This window comes from Cataglyphis hispanica, chromosome 3 (assembly GCF_021464435.1).
Source record: "Cataglyphis hispanica isolate Lineage 1 chromosome 3, ULB_Chis1_1.0, whole genome shotgun sequence".
Lineage (NCBI taxonomy): Eukaryota > Metazoa > Arthropoda > Insecta > Hymenoptera > Formicidae > Cataglyphis > Cataglyphis hispanica.
The window spans coordinates 5,674,871-5,691,693 of NC_065956.1; the positions used below are offsets into that span (position 1 = coordinate 5,674,871).

Below are 16,823 nucleotides of genomic sequence, written 5' to 3' on the forward strand. Positions count from 1 at the left end.
TTACTTTATGAAGCTTTTCCAGAGCGCTCGCCGAGGTCATCACTTTCTCCCTTTATATCGACCGGTGTGCGGCGCGCCTCCCAGGACGTTCATAACCCGTAATAACCGAGAAGGACGAGCGGCGTCGACAATGATAAACGTCTTTACTTGCTGCGCCGGCGAAAAGGCGAAGGGCCGGCACATACGAGGCACCGACATGGCTCACCGAGACCATAGAAATGAATAAAACGCAAAGATATTGCAGCCTCTCCTTCGGGGCACAGGGCGGGGTAATGCGCTGACGATAGTGGAGTAAGTTATGAGAGAGTCGAACAGCATCGATTGCCTCCCCCCGAGTCAATTACGCGCGACACCCATCGAAAGGGATGCGCCTGTGATGTAGCGTGAGGGATGATGCAAAGCGATGGTTCTCAATCCGAGAGATCACGTTGTATTTCAGAGGAACGTAGAGCACGTACGAAATATGAAATATAAAAAGTTTATATCAACATAAAAAATTTTTTTAAGTGGGGCCACAATCTTTATCTGAGTGAGTATAATTGAGCTTTTGATCACATTAGTGCTTGGAGTCAATAATTGAAACATACTTCTTTACAAATTTCATTTATTGCAACTCCCACTCCACTTTAACAAATAAAGCAAATAAGCCAAAATTAAAAAAAAAAATAATTATTGAGTTTCTGAGATCTATCAATATGATTAATAATAAAATCAAGCGTTATCGCGAAAGTTGAGATTATTTTATCCAGCAAATTTTTTTTATGAAATGATATTATCAAATATTCAGTCTCTTTTGTGAACCAGATTTTAAAACTTCCTTTTATTTTTATGTAAAATGTCCTCGAAGTATAAAAATATACTCATTCAAATTTTTTTTAAAGAGCGAGTTAATCTCTAAATATTTGTTGCCTTTTTTTCTGTTTTTCTAACAATAATTTTTTAATATTTTTATTTATTAATCGTGAAAAAATGAAATTTTTTAAGAAAGGTAAAGAAACGATAAAGAATTACAAACAAGAAAAAGTTGTAGAACGATTTCATATCCATGACGTAACCTTAATCTTATAAGTATATAGGAGTAAAAAATATTTATAAAGTTTGTTTTGCATAAAAATTTAAAACTTCAAGCGCGACAAAAGGTAAATTGCAATAATTATAACATGCCAAGATCTTTCATTTCATGCGTCTTTTCGCGACTCACGTACAAATACAGGTCGTGTATGCTTATTTAATTGAACTATTTAACCATTCAATGCCATATGCGACGCATAATAAACGAACTGAGTATACCTACACCTTGATGAAACAAACGTCCAAAGTTGTGTCGCGATCACGCCTAGCCCGCTCGAGATTGTCGCTCGATCATTAACCAGCACATGAACGCATTTACATCGAGATTGCGTTTCACTAATTAATTATACATTATGGTTACCTGGCCGCGAGTCAATTATCAAGTCATGCTTACATAGTCGTTCTACCAAATAAATTAAAAAGCGTTATATTATTCCTCAGTTAAGAGAATAAAGTACACATTAACATTAATATTAATTTTTTTTATCACGCAGAAAATGTAAATAATCCTAGGCATATTCCTGCGCACTTAAACGTATAAACATACTCGATAAAATAAACTGTCATTTCTTCGGAAAAAAACGCATTGTCATGACGCATATTATTTTATTTGAGTTATGTCGATATTTTCCCATTTGATGTGCGCTTGCTATCTGGGATATTCTATCTTTCTGGGAGATTCCTGAAATGCAGTAAACAATAATAATTTTACTTAAAAAAAAATAAATTTTTTTGCAATAATTTGTATATTTTTGTCGTGTTGTTATAAAAAAAAAAATTAATATCTTGTGATATTAAATCTCTTCTTGTCAAGGTTTAATGTCGATCAGTTTGTGTCTTTCAACTTCGAACAAACTTATAAATGACCTTAATTTACACTCATTGTCAATGAAGAAAACTTATAAAAAGTGACATTTTTGCCGCGGGTCAAAATGCATTAGCATGATTATACATATATCGCATCGCGCGCTGAAGACACTTTTTGCGCAGCGTTTCGGTGAGACCTCGGCGAATATGTCAGGGAACGATAAATGGTTTATCATAAAAAAAGTCCATTGTGCACACCTCATATCGTTCAATACTACCATAAATAATTATATGAAACGCCTCAGAGACGACACGAAGAGAATATGTTATACGGACATCACTGCTTCGTATAACGCGATAATCAATACTTATCGATCATTAACAGAAAATTCTTATGATTGGAATTAAACTAGCTATAATTGTTAAACTAATTATAATTTTTAAGGTGTTTTTTTCCCATTTGTTTTACATGCGCATACTAATTAAAGAAAAAAGCTTGTTTTGTATATCTTTTGCGCAAAAAACAATTGCGCGCGCGCGCATATTTCAAGAAAATTTACATATTGATTGTGAATGTAAAAATAGTCTTGTTTCATTGAATCTATAAAACAAAGTTGTACGCACAAATGTTTTTAATTTAAATTGGATGGAAAGAGAAAAGCGAACAATAAAATAACAAATGGATATACAAATGAGATACGTCGACAAATCATTTATTTAAAAAAACCGAAAACTTTATTAAAAACTTTTATTATTTAATTTTAATTTTACGTATATATATATATATATATATATATATATATATATATATATATATATAAATTAATGACAAATCGTTGTAAATGTTTCGAGAGAAAAATCAATTCATCAATTTATATCGATTTGTATAATAAAAATGAAAAATCTCTATAATTGTTCCACAATATACCATTCACTGCAATTCTTGACAAATATTGTTGTTGTTACATTAATGTCGATTTTATTATAATCGCATTTCTTTAGTGTTCTACTCGATAAAGTTCCATTTAAAAATTAACTTCTGATATAACTTAATAAGTTTAAGTATGATCCATAAAAGTGATGAACGACAGTGTTGCGATGCATCATTTATATAATTATGATAAATGTTGTTTATGATAATACTCTCGCTTCAACAGCCAATGGGATTGTAATTATGTAAATTATCTGTATATTATACTAAAAAGATTTTCAGTTTTTCGCGAATAACAAATTAACGGTAACTCTCATTGCTTGAAATTATTCGCCAAATAATTCACATATAATGAAAATCTATAGAAATGCGTTGTATTTTAATTTTATGCTCGTTCTATGTAACTTACAATTTGCATGCATTTTTTTTTAATCTACGTTTAGTATAAAATGTGCTTTGCGAAGGATGTTTTTTTGATAATAAAACTCCGCGTGCGTGCAAAATGTATTAAATGTCCAATAAGATTTTGTTTTTTGAAATATAACTAAAGAATAAATATATATATAATAAGGAATATGTATCAATCCTTTAACTTATATTCTTAGAAAACAGATTTTCTTCTATTATATGTCGAATGCGTTACAAAAAAAAGTACTAAAAAATGTCTTTTAACTACATCTGTACACATACATTTGCCACATACACATAATTTATATACGATTCCGTGAACTTCTGTCATGTGATTGCTCTTTCTTGTCAATCCTTCCACTGCACTCGTAGTTGACTCGAGGCGAAGCGCGACCCGAACGAGTTTAAAGCGTGCAATATCGATTGCACGCGTGACTCGCGCGAATCGCGTAGGTTGGTAAAGTTGCTTAAGCGATTTGCAGAAAGCTGATTGCTCGTTGGAAATTTGCTGTCCATGGATTAGTTTCTCCACGCCGAACGGATTTTTGACTGGCATCCGCCTCTTGACAGCAACATCGAACCGTGTTTCATCGTTCTCAATCGGCGCGCTTTACGATATGTTCGATAATATTTTCTGCAAAAATTGTATCGAGGCACCGAGTATTGTTACACCGTCACTATCGGAAGTCTGTATGAATATTCAACCGGCATGCGAATTTTACGTCGCATGCTCGTAGCAGGCGCGGATCCGCGCGAACGTTCTCCGGAGTTTTCTTTTTTTTTTGGGACAAGTTTTGTCTAGGTGACAAAACGAAAGGTGCAGAAAGATATTGAGAGAAAAGTGTAAAGAGTATCCGGAAGAGATATGTCGTGCGACTCGAATACTTCACTACCGTCGTTATCATCTTCGGTGCAGACATCAGACGACACGAGAAACGAGTATCTCGCCAGATGGGAAATTGCAGTTTTGACCAGTATATTTCTCGTCACGCTCGTCGGTAACGCTCTGATCCTGTTTGCCCTTTATGCCAGACGACGTTATCAGCGACGAAAGTTCACCAGAATGAATTTCTTTATTTTACATTTGAGTGTCGCCGATTTATTGACGGGTTTGCTTGACGTTTTACCGCAACTTGCTTGGGATATAACATTCAGGTAAGTTATTTTGTTACGACGATCTAATGGTTCTTTAATGAGCTAATCAATACGTAATTTTTTGCCAAGATAATAAGAGGAAATGCGATAAAAGTGTTTTTTAACGAGTAATTTTAACAGAGTATCGGTTCTTTTATTTAAAAGAAATAACACGTTTAAATATAGCGAAATAATGTGTATGACATGTACGAATATATATATATATATATATATATATATATATATATATATATATATATATGATTATCCATAATGAAAGAGAAACGAGAGGAAACTTCCCCTAGTTAAATTTTATCAATGTTTATCTATGCTTTAAGCAGGATAAATTTATTAAATGTTATATTTTTGAAATTGAAATACATTGCGATATAAAAATTAAAATTGATTTTAAGAGAATTATAATATAGATAGATAGATAGATATATTTCCTATTTCTTTAACATAATCATATGTATCGACACTTTGATATCAGGAATCCATTTGGCCATTAAAATATGACATATATCATTGATTTAAATAGAAGCTTTTATCGACGTTTTGTTGTCACAAATAAAAATGTCTTATTTAAAAAAATCCCAGCTATTTTGAAAACAAGAAGCTTCTACCATTTTAATTAGTATTTATATATATATATATATATATATATATATATATATATTATAAAAATGCAGTTTTTTATTTTTAAACATTAACTTATATTAATTGTCAATACTTTAAAATAATAGATAAATGAACAAAAATTGGAAGAAAATATAAATATTTTTTTTATACAAATATAATATATCTCTAGTACATAAATTTCTATGTTACGTTTTTCCTCGCGTGTATTCGGTCATCGTTCAACAATTTAATAAGGATGATCCCATTAAATGAATTTGACAAAACTGAATTTAACAACCATCAGGTTTCAGGGCGGAGCGGTGCTCTGTAAACTGATCAAATTTGGACAGCCGTTTGGTCTGTATCTCAGTTCTTATGTCCTGACGGCCACCGCGATAGACAGATATTATGCCATTTGCCATCCATTTAGTTACTGCAGCATCACATCTAGAAGATCGAAAATGATGGTGTACGGGGCATGGATGCTCGCCGCAATACTGTGTGTACCGCAGGTCCGTTGAAAATTTAATTCGCACCTTCATTCTTTTGGGTATCTTATTCATACCGCCACTTTGCTTTGCACGAAGGGCGGATCAGTTAGCGCTTGAGATATTAATTTTTATCCTATGCAGACAGCGGACGCAAATCTAATAGCGCGCGTCGCGACAGGCTAATTTATGAGAGCGCTAATTGCACAGACTTGTCGCTTGTAAATGTATCATCCGTTTGTCTCACGCGAGATTTCGCTTCTGCGAATTTCTTGACATCTTTGATAAATGTATATCCGGCTGGATCATAAATTTTTCAAATGTTTATTGTTATTACGAGAGTGAAAAAGAATTACAGATATTTTTTGTTTAAAAATCCTAGGTTTTTATATTCTCATATGAGGAAATAATGCCAGACGTTTGGGAATGTTGGGCCACTTTTAATCTGAAATATGGCGAGAGAGCCTATGTCACTTGGTAATATTCACATTCATATATTGTATATGTATATACAATTTTTTAGGGAAAAGATAAACATCTGTTTTCTTTTAATTATAAAAAAATATATGTAGAAGCTTTTTTTCATGCACGATCTTTACATATTAGTATAAACTTTTTATTATCAATATGGGGCGAAAAGTAAGAAACGAGATGTTAAGTATATTTCGCAGTATTACGCCCTTTGACTGAAACGTGCAATATGGACTAAATACGCTTTTTTTTGTAAAGAAAAAATAATCATGTTTTGAAAATCAAATATAAAATAATTTTTAATAAAAAAATTAATTAAAATTTTATATATATGTATATATGTATTATATGTGTACACTATATACAAGCTCAGCATGGAAATAAATTTTAAAACATTGTGACTCCTTTAATTATAGGTACAGTATCGTGCAGTTTTTGTTACCCTTCATTGTACTTGTATACACATATACAAAGATATGTATAGCAATTTGGGCGAGCAATAAGATGTCAGGAGTCGTTGATCTCAAAAAGAACAAAAAAGCTAATTTCTCACAGCAAAATCGGGGTCCCTTCATGTCGAAAGCCATGCTTAATACCGTGAAACAGACGATCATTGTCATTACTTTGTATATTGCTACCAGTACCCCATTTATCGGATCTGAACTCTGGGCAACGTGGGATCCTAAAGCTTCCACTTCGCCATTTTTTACTGGTAAATACTCTGTAAAATAGCAATGACAAAAATAAATGTAATTGAAAAATTATTATCAATTAGATAAATTGATAAAAATTAGTACAATATTTAATGATTTATACTAATATTCTTTAATCAAATTGTAATTAATAGACTTATATAATTTTATAATATTTAACAATGTTAACGTTTATCTTAAAAATCAATGCAACAATGGCGGGAACTATATACTTTTTTTTTAATCTAATATTTCAAATTCCAAATCTTTAAGTTTATTAATTTTCATACTGTGCTATAATTCGCAGGAGCTGCTTTCACCATTCTATGTCTGCTAAATAGTCTTACGAGTTGTATCAATCCTTGGATTTATTTTGCTTTCAATAAAGATTTACGTGCAGCGTTGACAACTTTTTTCTACAAAAAGAAAGACTCGTTGAATGACGGTATATAATCATGATTTTTTTATATAATACTTTGCGATCAATTTTGTGTATTTTTACTGCAAAGAACACAAACATTACGAGACAGAGAAAGAAAGAGAGAGAGTATATATGTGTGTATATATAAAAATAATGTTATATATATATTTTCTCTCACAGATATAGATGCACGTCAAAATACGTCAAATGTACCCTCAACGAGGTCGTCGTTTATTTCTAGATTTTCACGACTTGCGAGTTCAAAGATATTCGGATGAGGAGGAAACGAAACAAAATTTGAATTTTAAGGACTTCTTTGAATATAAAGAATATATTGTGAATATATAGTTTTTTTTTTGTGCATACATACATCTGCAGGATATTTATAAATGCGTTTTGCGCAACAATGTCGCGCAATGTATGCGACTTTTAAATAAGAATTTTTTTAATAAAACTTAACTATTTGTTAAAAAGAGATTTCTCTTTTTAAATACCTGTACAAAAGAGTATCACTATTTTATGGGAATATTTTGGTATAATTAGCCATATGATTATGATATCCATTGTCATGAATCTTCGTCTTGAAAATATTTACGACATTCGATTTTGCATATTAATTACACATCACTTAAGCTGCTGAAAACGCGATATAGTATGCGGTATGCTCTTTCGATTCTTTTTTTCTATCATATTCAAAATTCTCGTCGCATCTCCACCCATTCCGTGCGCCATTCTTCACGATCTGTTATACTTGCACGGTTCCACTTCATTAGTATTTCCATCGGTTGAACGTCTATTATGCTCGATGTTTGTACTCCCATTTTTATCCCGATCATCCCAGGGGCTCTCATATGCTAATATCGCGCACCAGGTATAGACATTTGCGTGCCCGGACACCATCATTATATTATGTACCGTTTAATTCTGTAGGAGAGCCGTTCAATATGTACAATTGATAGTAAAAAATATACTTGGAAAGAAAAATATATGAGTATTATAAGCACCATCTCTCTTGCAAACAGAATCTTTCCTCAAAGATCATCGATGTCGATCTATAAAAAATTAAAAACACGAATTTTCTTATTTTGGTCAATATATCAAAAGTTGATCAAATTTTACAAGATGCTTTTTTTTTATCTAAATATCATATATAAATGTATGTTTTAGAATAATTATCATGAAAAAAGTTCCAATATATTTTACAAGACAAAAATTGCATTAGATTATTTTACAGAGTCGTCAATTTTTGCGAACATATTTTTTATTTTCTTGGTATTATTATTGTATCAATAATTTTCTACAATTTCTCAATAGTCTCTTTCAATTTTACTTGATGAAAGTTGGTGCTATTGGAACTTTTTTAATTTAGATTATGATTCGAGCAGGGTACACAAGATTATTCGGTACATCTCTCTCCTTGCGGCAGCCATCTGGTCGCGGTAAACTAAGAACCCCTGGCGGAACACCTGAATACTTAATAAACGGATAAAATTAACATTAATAAAACGACTGTGGTCGATCCACATCTTATCCGAGGGCAAACGCGGCCGCTAGAGCCACGTGATATATGCCTTACGAGACTTCGGCGAGAAAGGCGACTCGTCAGTTTTCCACGTCGTTTCTCTACGGTGTGTCGATGGATGATACTGAAATCAAAGGAGGAATCGAGGAAATGTCATTTGTGCTTGATACGGTACCTGTGATGAAACAAAATTCGGACGAATATCGCGCCAAATCGATAAAAAATGAGGTAGAAGTGGAATTTATGACACAATCGTCGCAAATATTTACCAATGATATACATGCGACCAATATCGTTCTCTTATAATTTTGTGCAAGTCTGATATCATGAATATACATATATATAGCGCTGACATAAAAATTTTTAATGTAAAATATTACTTTTTGTATTTTGAATTAAATTTTTCAAAGTAATACATATTTTAAATTTAATTCTATTGTTTAGTTTTTTGTGATATCTATTTTTTTTTTATTTTAACGGAGAAGAAAAAGAGAGAATCGGTCCATCGAAAAATCGCGTTGCTAGAATCTGTTTTTTTTTTTTTATTTTTTTTTATTTGGCGTAGAAAAAAAAGCTAACTTATGTTCCAGTCCGAAAACGAGAGTAACGAGGAGGATTATACGCGTTCGCCGGTGCTGCTCGATCTGGATGAAAACTCGAAACAGCAGCAACAGAAAGCTGCTGGGGAAATGAGCTCACCGAGTTCCGCGGTGAATCAGCAGGATCAAGGATTACTTTCAGGTGCGTGGACATACCTTGAACTCTCTTTTACGTCACAAGTACATCGGAAAATTATCTATGCTTATTATGTATCATTTAAATAATTCTCGGTCATTATGTATCTACGTCATCAGTTAATTAGCTTTACTTAACTCAGTTTTTATTGTATATACTTGACAAAATAAAATGTTGGCGCTATTGAAACTTCTTCAATTTAAATAATCATTCAAGCAGGACACACAAGATATTATATTTATAAAATCGCCTCATTACCTACGTATCCTTTCCCATAGAAAAAATTACGCGGTCACAGCCAGTAAGAAGCAGATGGCAAGAAGCAAGCTACGAGGCGCCAGGCGAGCAGACTCCCGAGGGAGAGAGAGTGCTCGTGATTAGAGTACCGGAACCGGAGATAATCGGCGGACACTCGCATCTCGAGATGCTCCACGAAGCCAACATCAAATCGGTGCAACGGGAACCGTCGCAGACTGAGAAAGGTGCGGCAATGTCGAATTGCGCGTCGCCTGGTGAGATCACATCCACGATTAAACTCTAATTTACGCGTTTTAAGGAAATCGCGCGTTATTGAAGATAATTAATATGCTAGATATAATACCCCCTCAAGACACTTGTCCAAAAAAGACCTAAGTGATATGATCAATCCGATTTCTACAAACAAAGCCAGATCTCTTTCAACGAGTTTCAGTTTTTCTTACAGCGAGGGATTCAACAAAGAGGACTGCTTATTTGTCGGATGTTGATGCTGTTCGCAGTTTGTAAACGTTTGTCTTTCTTATTATTAGACGAACGTATGCGCAGTTCCCGTTCCAGCAGCACGATCCGTAGATTTTTGTCACGAGTTCGTTGTATCTGTCGCACGAGAATCGAAGGATGATGCTGTTCCTCGCGGGACTTATCTTCCGTCATGGCTTGTCGGCTTCTGTTGTTCCTGCGAATATGATATGGTGGGCGCATGAATATCAATTCGGGCGAAATGTGTATGCACGTATTTCGGAAAAAAGGCAAGCTATTTTCGTATCAAGGAAATGCGCTCAATTTCAGATACTGCACATTTTTATGTGTTGCGCGACACGTTTAAAATTATTTGTAGACGTGCATACGCATTATCGTTGAACAAAATTCACATGTACATTCAAATTTCTGAAGTTGAGACGCTTGCAAAAAAATCGCGAAATTTTTAATAAAAGCAAAAGATACTCGCGCATTTAAGGGGACATACCTGTTTCTGAGTGAAAGAAATTCTTTAATCAAATTAGGAATTCTTAACTCAAATTATAGATTCTTTCAAATGTGTTATCACGTGTTGCTAAGCATAGTGCTCGTTATCATCCTTAAAATCATTCTATACCTATGTATGTAATTCGGAGCAAGGTAGCCGTTGTCGACTCTTTTCAAGCGTATACCCCCGTCGATGTCTCTCCTGTGTCTGTTGTGGTTTTTGCCATCTTTCGAAATGCGCTTGACACGCTTGCCGATAGGTGAGAGATGATCCGCCGGTCTCTTAGTGTCCATTCCGACATGCTTCCCCAAGATCTTGGCAAAAAAATGTAAAATTGTTTGACCGCCGTCCTTCCACCAACTACCACATCTACTACTCTCCTCTTTCTCCATCTCGATAAAGCGATCGCCGCAATTCTGTTTGCGATCGATGCTCTCGCAGCTACGTTCCGCATGGCCCGGCAATTTCTCGTTGGGCATGATTTCAAGTACGGTTTGCCGACACTGGTCGTCTTCTTCTTGTAGAAATTCTGCAGATTTTCCATTCTGAATAATTGCTGGAACATCCTCTTGCTGTGTTAAGGGCGGTGGGTCGCTGAAAGGCTCAATGACTTCGGTTTCTATGCAAATATCTTGACGTCCCTCCTTATCTTCGAAATACGGGTATATTATCAACATTCTATCAATCATGTCTCATAAATTTATATAAGTTTTGTAACGTTTTCTTATTTGCATATATAGAAAAATTTATCTCACGTATATACACGCAAGATGAATTTTTTTATTGAATTATATATATATATATATATATATATATATATATATATATATATATATGTATATATACACAGTGTATATCAGCTTATATAAAATTAATATATTAAATCAATCTACAAATTCATACGTATTTTTGAACAACTCTCTGAAATAAAAACAAACAAAATATAATAAATAAAAACACATTTTTTTTTAATATTAAAGATAAATATTTCTTTTATATTATTAATGATTTGAGAGTATTATTTATCAATATTTTTTTATTTTATCTACATCAGAGACACAGAAATTCGTGGATTGATTTGACGAGTATTTTTCTACTTAAGCTTGGGCTTGTTAACGATCGAAAGAGATATGTGCTATTGCTGCTTAATTCTTACTTCTTACTTTGATCAACGTTTTTTTCGAAGCCATGGCAAGTCACAAGCGCTATTTCGACCGAGCTTTGCTTAGATTCTATTGACTTGCCGCAATCTCGAGCGTTTTTGCGTCCAAGATTCGAACTCATAGCAACCTGAATCGTGCGGAAACGATCTGGCTCCAAATCCGGCACTCGCGGTATCACGCTTATCACCGTCATCCTCTTGCGCATATGCGGCAAAGGTACTCGAAAGTACCGCGCTTCGTTCAATCGTGTTCCTAACGATATATGATATTGATAAAAAAATATTATTCCATATTTTGTTTATCTCACGTGACGCATTGCACAGCATCTTCTCGATAGACTTATTATAGATCACTAAACTTATTTTTTTACTATTTTTTTACTACCTTCACACATCCAATAGTATCCAAAGGCTTAGAAACAGCTAATTATGTTATTACAGATATACATTTATTTTTATACGAAATATAATAAAGCTACTTGAGATGGACGGACGGCATCTAATTAAACATTACTGATTTCTGAAATCAGTTGATTCAATACACAACATTTTAATTTTAAAATATCATTGTCGGTTTAAATATGTTTAAGGAATGAATTATGCAAACGGTTTGTAGTAAAACCCTATTGTAATGGAAGAACCGGAATATTAAGAAAGAAAGAAATTATCTTGAGGTAGATCGCGGTTGTTTAGAAAAATTATCTTTCTAAAAGATAATTTTTTTGCGAGACATGCTGTTTGATATGCAAAGAATAATCATATATGTCACTGAATTGCGTATTAAATATACGATAAATTATTATTTAAGGTGCGATATTCAACAAAATTACGAGGAGCTGTAAAATTTCATATATTTTGCAGAAATATTTACAGTTTTTCTTCACTCTCATTTAATGCAGATTTAAATAATATTACATATCGCACTTTTAATTGGTTCTAACCTTTGCGGCTTGCTTTCATGTTTGTCATTCTTAAATATTTCTCGATTTTTTCCAAATTTCGTATTTCCAATCAAATATAATTAGTGAAATTTCCTATATTATGGTATATTTTTCAACTTATTTTTCTTGGACATTTTACAAGATAAATACTCAAAATTTATGCACATATTTGTGCTTATTAGTCATATTAGTCTCTTTTTTGTTTTTACAACACGAATGTCTTTCGAATTACGAGCTAGTGATTTCATATTTAATTTTGCACAGAGCATCGCACTATATTTCGCCTCTGCGTAATACTCATCTATTAATAAAATTGGCTAATTTATCAAATAATTATTACTACAGTTTGAATGTGACATATTCTCTAATCAATTTAAAATATAATTTTTCTCAATAATTGATTTGCCAAAACTACATTTATTTTTTTCTCAGTTTTTTTATAATTCAAAAAAAAATTTCCCGTGATCATTTTTAAATATCTCACACTTTTCAATATTCGCGTGTTTAGAATTTACATAATTTATATAATTAAATAATGTGTATGTGTATATTTATACACATAATTCATCAGTACTTTGCTAAGCTTTTCTAAAAAGTTCGATTTTAACTCGCCCAGTGAAAAAAAAAAACAGCTGATTCGTTCAATCATTCGGGTAAGTCGTTGTTGTGCGACGACGACGACGACGACGACGACGACGAGTGCGCGTATACTGGAGCAAGAACAGTCGTTAACCCCCGGTAATTAACGATTTCAGACTACAAGAAGTCAGCGTGCGATCGCGAGCGCACACGAATGCGCGACATGAATCGCGCATTCGAGCTGCTACGGTCGAAGCTACCGATATGTAAGCCTCCCGGCAAGAAGCTCTCCAAGATCGAATCGCTGCGCCATGCCATCACATACATCAGGCATCTGCAGAGCCTGTTGGAGCCGCAATACAGCTATCCTACGCCCTGCGTGCCCGATCGACCCGGCGGTTTCTACGCGGCTCCCCCACCGGGCCCGCCGACGTCCTATGAAGTGCAGCATCCGAGCCGATGGGAATCCCTAGCTTATTACCGATACGATTATCACGCACCCTTCGCCACCCCGTCGCCGCCGACCTTGGTGCCACCCCTGCAAACAAGACTGCCGGTCGATCAGGACGATCGACAGTTTCCTTACGAAGCGCGTCACTAATGTCTTCTTTGAAAAATTGATTAATCCTTATTTGAGTAGTTTAAGAAAAGTATTGCTGTCTCAACAAACACAGATCTTTCTTCAATGAAGAAACGCTATATTAAACTCGCTATATGTTCTTTTTTTATGATTTCTAATGAATCAGATTCATTAGATTTATTGGCCTTGAAAACATTTAATTATCAAATCTCTAAACCATATTTTTTGAAACGCATATATATGCTAATGATACTCAAAAAAGGAAACAATTAAAACTATGAAAAATAAATTTCTATCATTTTGTTATAAGATCTGTTCTTGTTAACTGCATCTTTTTATTCACTTTATAAACAAAATAACACATTTAGGTTTTCAAAAGAAGAATAGAAAAAACAAGATTGCTGGAAAACGTAATAAGATGCAGTTAAAAAAAAAAAAACTCATGAATCATGTAAAAAGGAACATTTATACGAGTGCCTTATTTATAGAGATTAAACCAGTCTGTCTATTTTTCTTCGTCGCTGCAATATATCATTCCTACAAAGTCATTAATCTCCCGAGAAACTATTACTCTGAGTAGGAACAATCCTGCATTAGAAATTTAATACACAGTAATCCAAAACACTGTAATATATAGTCAAAGATACAATTATAAAACATCACAGAGATATGTGAAAGTATGCTCTCAAAATAGTGATTCCAACATATTCTTTCATTATTTAACTTTTCTTACTCAGATACATAAACATACGAAAATATATCTTTTTCTCTTGTGTACAATAAATTATCATACAGAATATAAGTTTTCTAAAGTACAGTGGAAAATAACGGTACATCACAACCGGAGAAAAATGCGAAATGGAAAATTTCTTACTCCGCTCCTACTTATTTTTATAATACGTTTGGCTGTATCAGAGTAATAATTCGTCTCATTTACATGCACTAGACATATACTATACATGCATAATATGCTACGTTATGATGTTAGCTATATGACAGTGTTATATTTCGTTTGTTGCGCCGTGTTCGGTGGTGTGGTGGTCGGATGAATATGCAATGGAAGATCCCAAATCATCGTCTCAACATCCAGAGTAGATGGTCCGTGCCAGCTGATGGTGTTTTCGCTGGGCATTTCTACTAGCTTTGGCGTCGTAACGAACTCAAAGTGTAGCCGCCACTTGAGCGTCACCAGATCAGTGGTAAAGTCTGGCGTAACGTGAAGAGGTATCGGTAGCACCAAGTGCGAATATTTCAGACCCAGACACATTTCATGATGCTTGTTGTAGCTAATCAATGTCGGCGTGGAGACCTTGCCTCGCTTATACTCTTCCGATACATGCTCCTCGGACTGCAAAGACACAGATACCTGAACACAGGAAACAGTCGCATTCGAGAAGTCAAAGGTTCCAACTATGTCCTCGCCGAGTTTGTAGGAATTCTTAAAAAGGCAAAATCGCACTACGCGCCCACGGCCGTTTGTCACGTTGTAAAAGTTTGGACTGCGTCTAGCTGTTAAATTCTGAAACACAAAAATACAATTGCTCATTAAGCTATAGAATATTATATAAAATTCTTAAATCAAAATACAACAAAGTAAGCAACCTGCAATGTTTGTAGTGCAATATCTAGTGGAGTTTCTCTGTGTTGTGTTTCCATAAATGGATTATTTGGACTCAAATCTACACTATCATTGCACGCTGTAATTTCTGGCAATTCTGTAAAATAATATACAAATTATATTTTATGTAGAAGAGCAAAAGATACTTGTCTTATAACTTTATATGTTTCTTTTTTAATCTTAAAAATTTATTACCACTTAAAGATAGTACTCTAAATGGTACTCGTAATAACTTTATAACCGTATTCACTCTTTGTGTTCCAATTGTTATCTTATATGAATATTTTACAGCCTGTCCTTTATATGAAGGTGGAGCATCACTTGGTATTGTTTCACGATAAATATCTAATAACAAAGTTTTTAATATAATAAAATCTGCAAAAATTATTAAATAAAAAAGGAAAAAAACATAGAAAATAAATCTTTAAAAAAAAAATTAGGATTGTTTATAAACTTACAGGTTTTACTTTCTCCAGGTGATAGTCTTAAATCGCAGCACAAAATTTTTGGCTTTGTATTCAGTACTACATGACCATTATCTTGCTGCCATGGTGCAAAGGTAGTATCTATAACAAAATTAAAAGAAATGCACAATTAGTAAGAAAATGAAGTTTAAGAATATAAAAATAGAAAAATGTAAATTTGAAATCTTACTGAATTCTTACTTGCATTGATTGCCACTGAACGAGCTGTAATATTTATTTTCTCTGAAAGCACTATTTTACTATTCGTCGTACATTGGCAATGTACCTGTGCGCTTGCCCATGCAAGACTCTCAAATAGGTCACTATAAGAAAGTGTAAATTATGTGCAAACATAATAATTTATTATATTATTGACAATACTATACCTGTGACTTTGAGATATTTGATGATTCGGATTCGGGGGATTAGTGAATGTCACCAAGCATTCTATAATTTCTCCGGAGAAATATATAGGACCCCGAATGAGTTTCGCCGTAATTTCTATCATATTGACTTTTTTTTTTAGGTTAATATACATACTTTTTCAATCAAGACATATTTGTCGTCAAAATTCTGATTCTACACACCCTTTCTAATCTAAAAAATCTATAAGTCTATTAACTTATATATATATTGATAATAGTTGCTTTCTATTTACATCAAAACTCAGATAATTCTCACGTTATAATTCAGTTAAATGCACGTTCCTTTTGATGCTGACATACAAAAGTAAGGTTATGAACCTGCAATATCATTTGCGCGTTTCTTTGACTTATTGAACAATTGACATTTTATCTGAGTGTAAAATACTCACATAACTGAGTGACTCAGTATCACTTGAGTGCAAATGGAAAGCAACTAATATTTTTACTATATTATTTTTAAATCACGCAGTATTTATCTTCTTTCAAAGATGACACTTTACACTACTGTCAGTACTGTCAATTACAATT

At 33.5% G+C, this 16,823-nt stretch overlaps 3 protein-coding genes across 12 annotated transcripts; 2 read left to right on the forward strand and 1 right to left on the reverse strand.

Moving 5' to 3' along the window:
* Nucleotides 1-3,530: 3,530 nt before the first annotated feature.
* Nucleotides 3,531-7,515, forward strand: LOC126848460 (annetocin receptor-like). Of its 2 annotated transcripts, none has more exons than XM_050589402.1 (6): nt 3,531-4,372; nt 5,277-5,484; nt 5,843-5,937; nt 6,348-6,643; nt 6,931-7,068; nt 7,286-7,515. In XM_050589402.1, the coding sequence occupies exons 1-6, from the start codon at nt 4,083-4,085 to the stop codon at nt 7,390-7,392; spliced, it is 1,134 nt and encodes a 377-aa protein (XP_050445359.1). In that variant the 5' UTR covers nt 3,531-4,082; the 3' UTR covers nt 7,393-7,515. The 2 variants fall into 2 exon arrangements, with proteins under 2 accessions (XP_050445359.1, XP_050445360.1); XM_050589403.1 differs by having other exon boundaries at nt 3,534-4,372; nt 7,225-7,510.
* A 1,047-nt stretch (nt 7,516-8,562) lies between these two features.
* Nucleotides 8,563-14,302, forward strand: LOC126848464 (transcription factor atoh8). Of its 3 annotated transcripts, none has more exons than XM_050589408.1 (4): nt 8,563-8,794; nt 9,157-9,307; nt 9,580-9,813; nt 13,385-14,302. In XM_050589408.1, exons 1-4 carry the CDS (start codon nt 8,612-8,614, stop codon nt 13,807-13,809), a joined length of 993 nt encoding a protein of 330 aa, XP_050445365.1. In that variant the 5' UTR covers nt 8,563-8,611; the 3' UTR covers nt 13,810-14,302. The 3 variants fall into 3 exon arrangements, with proteins under 3 accessions (XP_050445365.1, XP_050445366.1, XP_050445367.1); XM_050589409.1 differs by having other exon boundaries at nt 9,580-9,783; XM_050589410.1 differs by having other exon boundaries at nt 8,563-8,737.
* Nucleotides 14,303-14,479: 177 nt separating this feature from the next.
* LOC126848457 (RAB6A-GEF complex partner protein 2) lies at nt 14,480-16,812 on the reverse strand. Of its 7 annotated transcripts, XM_050589392.1 has the most exons (8): nt 16,685-16,808; nt 16,552-16,613; nt 16,257-16,467; nt 16,072-16,193; nt 15,865-15,972; nt 15,602-15,751; nt 15,391-15,503; nt 14,480-15,307 (listed from the first exon to the last, which is right to left on the reverse strand). In XM_050589392.1, exons 3-8 carry the CDS (start codon nt 16,406-16,408, stop codon nt 14,777-14,779), a joined length of 1,176 nt encoding a protein of 391 aa, XP_050445349.1. In that variant the 5' UTR covers nt 16,409-16,467; nt 16,552-16,613; nt 16,685-16,808; the 3' UTR covers nt 14,480-14,776. The 7 variants fall into 7 exon arrangements, with proteins under 7 accessions (XP_050445349.1, XP_050445348.1, XP_050445346.1 ...); XM_050589391.1 differs by having other exon boundaries at nt 16,257-16,476; nt 16,552-16,812; XM_050589389.1 differs by having other exon boundaries at nt 16,257-16,484; nt 16,529-16,812.
* Between the last annotated feature and the right edge of the window lie 11 nt (nt 16,813-16,823).

Bases quoted from the DNA above. Each gene is read 5' to 3' on its own strand.
- LOC126848457 (XM_050589391.1), bottom strand. From the start codon at position 16,408: ATGTATATTAACCTAAAAAAAAAAGTCAATATGATAGAAATTACGGCG. The intron at 15,504-15,601 runs GTAATAAATTTT...ATTATTTTACAG, and splicing joins TAGAGTACTATCTTTAAGTG to AATTGCCAGAAATTACAGCG. The intron at 15,308-15,390 runs GTTGCTTACTTT...TTTGTGTTTCAG, and splicing joins TTGCACTACAAACATTGCAG to AATTTAACAGCTAGACGCAG.
- LOC126848460 (XM_050589402.1), top strand. From the start codon at position 4,083: ATGTCGTGCGACTCGAATACTTCACTACCGTCGTTATCATCTTCGGTG. The intron at 5,938-6,347 runs GTAATATTCACA...CTTTAATTATAG, and splicing joins GAGAGAGCCTATGTCACTTG to GTACAGTATCGTGCAGTTTT. The intron at 7,069-7,285 runs GTATATAATCAT...GTTTATTTCTAG, and splicing joins GAAAGACTCGTTGAATGACG to ATTTTCACGACTTGCGAGTT.
- LOC126848464 (XM_050589408.1), top strand. From the start codon at position 8,612: ATGCCTTACGAGACTTCGGCGAGAAAGGCGACTCGTCAGTTTTCCACG. The intron at 9,308-9,579 runs GTGCGTGGACAT...CCTTTCCCATAG, and splicing joins GGATCAAGGATTACTTTCAG to AAAAAATTACGCGGTCACAG. The intron at 9,814-13,384 runs GTGAGATCACAT...TAACGATTTCAG, and splicing joins GTCGAATTGCGCGTCGCCTG to ACTACAAGAAGTCAGCGTGC.